The sequence below is a fragment of the Panthera onca genome, chromosome B2 (assembly GCF_046562875.1).
Source record: "Panthera onca isolate mPanOnc1 chromosome B2, mPanOnc1 haplotype 2, whole genome shotgun sequence".
Classification (NCBI taxonomy): Eukaryota; Metazoa; Chordata; class Mammalia; order Carnivora; family Felidae; genus Panthera; species Panthera onca.
This window is the reverse complement of record NC_138343.1, coordinates 116,922,028-116,930,306: the sequence shown is the minus strand read 5'-3', so window position 1 is coordinate 116,930,306 and position 8,279 is coordinate 116,922,028. Positions and strand designations below refer to the sequence as shown.

Below are 8,279 nucleotides of genomic sequence, written 5' to 3'. Positions count from 1 at the left end.
ACTTCTCTTTGTCTCCACAGGCTGGGGAAGACAGGTAGGGGGTGGAGCCACAGGAACACTGCAGTGAGGTCTGGCTCTAAACGTGACAGACATGAGCTGACCATGAGGGCAAATCCACATTAAGCTTTATTGTCTGTTTCATTGGTACATCTATCCCCAGTGCCCAGCATGACCTTGCCACTTGGTAAATTTTCATATTGCTTCACTAACACAACCCTATTTTCTTTGGAGCCTGGGTCTACCGAATCTAGAAGTTGCAAAATGGCAGCCTGTGGTCATATTTCAACCTGCAGACGGGTCTCATTTGGTTTACACAGTGAAATTTTTTTAATGTCTTAGATGGGAAGGCCCTATCAATTTCTACATTCCCTATCCCTTTGTTTGCTTTAGCCCAAGCTTGTGTCTCTCACTTCAGGGACCTCCCTGTCATCATGGTCCTATTTCCTGTGTGAAACCTTAGACTACATCCCAGGGAAGGAATGGCGAAAAGGTTTCCCCTACTTGAGGTACACTGTTCCACCTAAGGATGCTTAGAAGCCTTGCCTCTAACATATAAAACCTGCTGCTTAGAATATTTTAAATAACACTTAAAATTCTCTTTGTTAAAACATGCTTTAAATGAGAAAGAAAAAAATCCCCAATAGGTGTGAAACCTACTTAACCAAACAACTTACTTATTTACTTAGGTACTTATTTATTGTCATTCTTTGCATCATCTGGGACATAACTTGACAACTTTGAATCCTGCAAATACATCCCCCATAGCTTTGTAATGCCCAAATCTTTGACACTGTTCCTGCTCTCATGTGTCAGACAAGCTTTCGAAAAAAAAAAAAAAAATCATACATGTGTAAAAAAAGTATCTGCAATTAAGATTTTATTTCATTCGTGTCAGATATAACAAGTGCAACTTGAATGTACAAATTCTGAACAAAACAAAAAAGAAAAAAAACAACAACGAAAAACTTATTTCAGCAAATTCATGCAAAGAAATAAAAGGGAGGCTGCAGATACCATGGCCTTTTGAATGCTGACAAATGCAAAGGACCACTAATAGACTCCCAACGGGGGACGTCCCAGGAAGTCCCACATCAGAAAAAATGAGAGCAAGGAAGGAGAGAGGTGGAACTTGCCCCAGAATTCAGACAGCATGCTATGAACTGACTACCGACTTTTATCTTCGCCCTCGAATAAACGGCCAATCCTAGAAGTAGACATTGTCTCCAAAGGCTAATAATTTACCTTTTGTGTTGGAAAGGCAGTCTCACAAAAGAAACACTACAGCTAGCAGTTTATGGATAATCCAGGGCTTTCATTTAAAGTGCATCTGTACATTTACAGAACTTAGGGGAACCGTTCTACAGAGAATCTTTCCAAAACGGAGGTTCTTGAATAACTGCTTTGGGAAACCCCCTCCTGGATCTGTGAGCATTTACACTCTTTGTGCTGACTGGTGTTGCTCCCTCACACTCCGCCCTTTCACTAAAATCCACATACTCTCTCTTTGGCCAACTCTAAGAAAACCTTTGGGTCTGGAGGAAGAAGATCTGGGACAGAGCTCTTTATGGATTAGTGTTTCCATCAACAGAATGAGCCCTTCGGCCCCGAAAAGCACTACAGTTATGTCATGGACAATCGGAGAGAAGCTTAAGATCATCTCATAAATAGTTCAAGATCCTTACAAACAAGCCCCCCCCCCCCACCCCGCCCCCAATGTAATTGCATATTCCTTGGATACCACTGGACTCTTGTAGATACACAGGGCACCACAATGTAGAAGCCTGGATGCCATTCAAATACATCACCTAATTTATTTATATATTTTATTTTTCAATTCCATTATTTATATACACGTTTTTGGTAATTATAGTAATGATGCTGGTGAAAAGTAATTTAACATTTCATAATGCGTGCAAAAGTAAAAACACTGATTTAGAGAAAAGTAATTTTTTACATCTATTCAGCCCCAACAGATTATGACAAGCAGTTAGGCAATATCATGACTTGCAAAGTTATACTTAGCATAATGTTGCAGTTCAAAATATGGCACAGAATTAACAATACAGGTAACAGTCCCACTGGCTAAACTTGGCCAGGTCTTGACTAATTTGGTTTAAGTTGAAGTTGGATTATATAAAAAGGTTTCTGAAAGTACTGAAAAAGAAACCGTGTACATGAAAGAGGACTCAACAATGTTTACAAAATGCCAAAAGTTCTTATCCTGACCCCCCCTTTACCATAAATAATTAATGAAGTTCCCTTTCCCTCCCACCCCTCCCCCAGCCTCAAAAAGATTTACAAAGATAAATTTAGCTCAGTGAACAGAACCAAAGGATGAGTGCTCTTAGACAGTACCTGGTTAAAAGCTGAAGCACTTTCATAAGGATTCATATATATTGTCTCTTGAGGAATATAAATAATCTGATAGCGTTGCTCTTTTGAGTTTTGGAGACTTCTCGCTTAGGAGTTATAACTGTCCTTGTGCTTTGAATAAAACATGAGCTTTAAAGCAGAAAGCTGATGGTATTCAAAATTCACCATCTTCAAAGTTCATTGTGAGAGTTCTTCTCTGCAGCTTTGAACATCAGGATAGAATTGAAAATTTTGAGAGCAGGTCCCAACTTAATGCTCATAATTTTAACAATGTCTGTTTGGGTCATGAGCAGAAAGGCTTCTCCATCAATTTGCTAAAAGGGGAGGAGCAGACAAAAAGATTATGAATCGATCAGATGTAGTGTTGTGGCAAATATCCAAAGTTAAGTTACCAGCTGTCCTCTGCGGAGCAGACGAGAGTTCATGTGTGCAAACATTTCCTGGCTGATGAACCTTTCTTATCTACAATGACCAAACTGGAAGCAATGTGGACTGGGAGTAAACATAAAACTCGGTCCTCTGAAAAATCAGCCCACAGGAAAATGGAAGGTGCCCGTATTTTCCTGGGATTGCTCTGACTTAGGCAATGAGTCCATAAGAATTTGGATAAATCTGGGGTGACTTAGATCCAGTTCCCATTATGGTAGATTTTAAATGCGAGTTAAGCACACAAATGTTTGTGGATATAAACAAAGGAATTCAGGCAAACATGTCAGCTGTGTGCTAACATTTTTTTTTATTAGCTTTCCCCAGGGAAGGAAAAAAAAACAGTGATAACATTCATTTTTAGAGTGGCTACAACCATTCTTTGTATGCAGAAAAAAAAGGAGTTACTAACAAGGGCAATCAACAGTGTAGATGGAGACACAGGAAATGAAGGTGATGAACGTGGTGTGGAGAGCTGTAGACTGGGTGACCACAAGAAACATCCTTCCTCCCCCTGGGTCTCTTCCAAGACTAAACTTCTGTGCTTCTACCAGAACTAAACTTCTGGTTTAGCGGACAGAACAAAAGAATAGTCTTTTTTGTAAAAATTTTCAGGTTTGGGGACATTCTACCACCTTCAAAAACAATCATTCATTTCTCTTTCGGTTTTTCCGTTTTACACCACAAGTGAAAGAAAAGTAAAACACACTTTTGCTCTCTGCCTCAGAGTACATCACAAACCTTGACAGCAATGTACTGTTTTGGGTTGATTGTGTCTGTCCCAAATTCACCTGCTGAAGTCCTAACAGGGCCCTAATAAGCTCAGAATGTGACCTTATTTGGAAACAGGGTCACTGCAGGTGTAATCGGTTAAGATGAGATCATACTGGAGTAGGGTGATCCAAGATGATGGAAGTCCTTAAAAAAAAGAGGACATCTGGAGCCAGAGGCAGACACGTATAGAGGGAAGACACTATGAGGAAAAGGTATAACAGCATCTCCAAGCCAAGGAGGGCAGCCTGGAACAGAGGTTTTCCTCTGACCTCAGAAGGAAGCTATCCTGCTGACAACCTTGCCTTCTTGCCTTCTTCAGACCTCCAGCCTCCAGAACTGGGAGACAATACATTTCTCTTGTTTAAACTGCTGGCTTATGGTTCTTTGTTATGGCAGCCTCAGCAAACTAATACCGCTCTAAATTCTGTAGACAGTTTACTAAATAAAGGCTGAAACAATTAAGCCGCTGTTTAGGATTTTCCTCTTTCCTCTAATAACAAAGCAAACCTGTAAATCCTTTTAACCAGTACCAGGGTCATCTTATGCAACTTCAAGCAATGACTGTTTGGAAGAAGTTTCCCAATTTTCAGCAAGGAAACATCTTAGTGTCTGTCATACCCTAGAAGGAAAGGCACTCCCACGTAAATTTCCGAATGAAGACAAGTTCAGTGGCAGATAAGAGAAATGTTCTGTTGCTTCTTGGGGAGCATTTGCTCTGGTCTCATTTGCTTGTGCTCTGACAGTTCTCGGGTCAAGCAAGGCCAAGCAGAGAGGCAGATCTATTAACACTTCACTCAACCAAGGCAGACCTTAGTAGCATAAACGGTCTGATCGAAGTCTTCTAAGTCATTAATGAAAAGGTCAACTAACACACCGGTTCCCAAGGAGCTCATTGCAAAGATGGAATTGTTTATTATAACCTCGGGCCCTACTGAGTCTCTTGAGATTATATAAGAGTTTAACATGACAGATGACTGATGAAAAGAAACATTTAGAGAATGGCAAGGCTGGAACCTGAAAGCTAGGAGTGGGGTGAGAAGGTGAAGTTTTGGTAGATTATTTTTAAGGTTACACTGGAAAGAAAAAGTCAGCTTGAGGCGGGTGCCAGCCAGTATATTTCACACAGGCTGCTCCAATGTGTGACCATATGGACAAGCCTCATTTGGAAGGAAGTAAACTAAATTTGAGAAAGCACTTTCTAAGCACAGTGATCACCGCAGTATAATACTGGGTTTGCTTCTGTTTGCCTTTGTGATGTATATAAACTGCTCTAACTCCAGAGATTAGAGATTAAGTATCTCGCTAACAGCCCAAAACTCTGAAGGAGGGTTTGGAACTCAGGATTCTGGCCTTCCATTTCATTACTCTTTCCAGCACTCATGGTTCTGCTCCCCATGTTTTAACGCTGCGAATCACAGTGACATGCTGTTTGCGTGTCTTTCTCAGAGGGTAAAGGTATGAATGTGCTCACTCAACACACACTTATTAAACACCTATTACTTTCCAGACGCTCTTCTTGGGCCTGCGCATACAGCAAAGAATAAAACAGATATATAAGCAAAACCAAGCAAATGAGTAAACCAAAACTCCCTGTGAAGTTTATGGTCTAGTAGTGGAAGAGAGACTGTAATCAAAACGTATGATAGGTAAGCAAATTAATTAGTAACGAACTGACTAATAAATTCTGAAAGGTGATCAGTGCTATGAAGAAAACCTCTGGGTGGGGAGGTGGCTGCGCAGCAGGCGCAAGGATGGATGACTGAGAAGGTGGCATCGGAGCAGAGGGAGCACGGCATGTGAACGTCTGGAGGAACAGCATCCCAGGCAGGGCAGACACAGGAGGTGCCCGGACAATACGAAGAATGGCAAGGAGGTCAGTGTGTGCAACAAATGGGGTAAGCCAAGGATGGAGCAAGCAGAGGTCAGGAGGTTCTCGCCTCTCTAGAGGTCACGGCAGGCCCTTGTGAGGATTTTTGCTTTTATTCTGCTTTACTTACTGGAAGGCTACGAATGGAAGAGTGACATGATTTGACTTATTTTGAGCAGGATCATTCTGGGTAGGCTGGGAACAGACTGTAGAAGAGCAAAATTAGAAGCAGGGAGACTGGTTAGGACGTTCCAGTGTTAATCCAGGTGAGTGAGGACAGGGGCTCAGAGCATAGTGGCAGTGAGGAAGGCAGAGACACAGCCAGAATCCCTGGATGTTTCCAAAATATGCCCAATAGGATTTTCAACAGATTAGATGCAGAATGTGTAAGAGAAAGTGAAGTCAAGCATGGTTCAAATCGTAGCCCATCCTAACACCTGTACTTTGCCTCTTAGAGATGACTTACCAGGGTTTAGTTAGATTTGTTTTATGGTTTACTTCTAGGCCTTAAAACCAACACCTGCTGACCTTGTGAGACATGAATTTCACAGGAATTTATAGGATGAATAAATAAAGGAATGAAGGACTATGCAAACAATCACTGTCTCACTCCTCACAAAAAGGATCTGGCTTTGAGAACACTGTTGCTCTGTTATTTAGTTTCAGTAAGATTCAAGTTCAAGTTCAAATATGTTCTTTCTTTGAATACATTTTTCTATGCCATGAAAGCATATTCAAAGAAAGAACATATTTGAACTTGAATCTTACTGAAACTAAGTAACAGAGCAAATCCATATGGATTGTCTAGATATCAAAAGAACCAAAAACAGTTCTAATATAGATGTACTATAAACTTATTTAAAAAAATGTTTTATCATTATCTCAGGTAACAACTACATGACTTTTTTTTTTTTTTTTTTTTTTCTCACAGAAAGAACAACAGCTCCCTGCAGGTGTCTAAATCTGTTCAGGGACTGAAAATTAACTGAGTGTGATCCACGAAGAACTTAGAATTTAGGAGTTAAGGAAAGAAACTCAAAATCTGAACTATCAATTAAAGACCAACTAGAAAGAAGATGAAACATTCTTGAAACAAGAACATAAATCAGACAAAAAGGATGCTGAAAATCAGATCCTTGTATACTTTAGCAGGCTTCTGTCTAAAGCAAAACAATACTAATAGTATAATGATGCTGACGATGCCTGGATCCTTAGCTGTCTTGATACTCTTGCCAGGCTCTTTTTTTTTTTTTTTAATTTTTAATGTTTATTTACTTTTGAGAGAGAGACAGAGACAGAGCATGAGCAGGGGAGGGGCAGAGAGAGAGGGAGACACAGAATCTGAAGCAGGCTCCAGGTTCCGAGCTGTCAGCACACAGCCCGACACGGGGCTCGAACTCACGAACCATGAGATCATGACCTGAGCCGAAGTTGGATGCTTAACTGGCTGAGCCACCCAGGCTCATCTTGCAAGGCTCTTAATTGAAAGTATGCTATTCTTAGCAGCTGAGGCTACACAGAGGCAAAGAAGGCATATATACTTGTAACTATAGAAAAACCTTCTGAGATTACTTGGGTCTTCTTTCGACCTTCTGGTAGCCAAGATGAGAGTGAAAACAGACTGCTCTGCTTGGAGGCGCTGACAGGCTAGGGGCTTATTTTTAAAGGGCTCTAGTGAGAACAGAGTCTGCTATACTCAAATAGCATTACATGCACGGTAGTTAAAGCCAGTTTCTTTTTTGTTTTAATGTTCAATATAGGTCATAACATTATTAAGCATCTCTTATCTTGATGTTTTGGGCAGGCAGAGGATAAACTAATCTCCCAAATGCAGACGGTAATGACTATCAGTTATTATAAACATTACTGAGATAGGTATAAGATCTAAGGGGTTGTTTTAGCAGTAACAGTAATATTTAGTATAACATTAAATGAATTTAATCTTGGTGTTGTTAAAGTAATGTTTGAAAATAAAATAATGGGAACTAATTTCACTGTATTAAAAATAAAATGTTGCTTATCTCTCTCTTTGGTTGCTTTCTGTGCTATAAGAAAATGCATGCTATTAAGGTTTTTGTGTGTGGTTTGTTTTTTAGGAACGGGTCTGGTGCTATTGCTGTGGAGCATCATAAAATGGTACAAACACTTCTGTTACATCCGATCTCACAGAAAGACATCTGTGTACAAATGACAAACGCTGCTTGTTAGACAACGCCACGCCAATCTGTCAATTTCAACACCAGCGGTCTCTTCCCTCCTCTCCCAATTCAAAACATCTAACCGTTCACTGCATTTCAGTGGGACACTTACTTCATCTTTAAATACCTTTCCGTGTTCTTCACAGCCAGGTAAGCTCTGTATGAATTCTGACACCTGTCAAAAATAAGGTAACAATTCCAGTTGAAAACAGAAGCCCGAATCTAAGTGCTACAGGTTCAAAATGTTTAACCTGCATGCGTTAGTTGCTTCTCTCAGCACAATTTCTTCCCTTTCAGGAAGAGAGACTAAGCCCCACACACATTCACTGTATCTGGTCCTGAAGCCAGAATTGCTATATCCAGTTCCTGGCAGACAAAGAAAATGAAATATACCTCATCTGTGCTCCATTTGGAAACTTTACTGGCAGGAATTCCAGCTACGGTGGGGAGAAGTTTGCTCTGCTGCTCCCAGCGCAAGGGCAGACATGGAATTGGTGATTTAAAGGACAGAAAGACAGCCGACCGGCGCTGTGCTTGTTGTAGGCTAGGTTCTTCCCGGGCACCTGCTGGATTGAAACAAACCGGAACTCACGCTCTGAAAAGGCGCAAAGACAGCCCCAAGTGCCAGGTGTCTCCCCCAA

The 8,279-nt window shown here is 40.8% G+C and overlaps 1 protein-coding gene across 11 annotated transcripts in view; it reads right to left on the bottom strand.

Moving 5' to 3' along the window:
- Positions 1 to 860: 860 nt before the first annotated feature.
- The window catches only part of L3MBTL3 (L3MBTL histone methyl-lysine binding protein 3), a 130,124-nt gene continuing 122,705 nt past the window's right edge, over positions 861 to 8,279 (bottom strand). For 9 of the 11 annotated variants that reach the window (XM_078447306.2, XM_078447312.2, XM_078447307.2 and 6 more), the window contains 3 exons: positions 8,032 to 8,204; positions 7,751 to 7,813; positions 861 to 2,687 (listed from right to left, as the gene is read on the bottom strand). In XM_078447306.2, the coding sequence (XP_078303432.1) occupies positions 2,544 to 2,687; positions 7,751 to 7,813; positions 8,032 to 8,204 (380 nt within the window). In that variant the 3' untranslated portion in view covers positions 861 to 2,543. The remainder of the gene's footprint in view (positions 2,688 to 7,750; positions 7,814 to 8,031; positions 8,205 to 8,279) is intronic. The other 2 variants (XM_078447313.2, XM_078447315.2) reach the window with 1 other exon arrangement.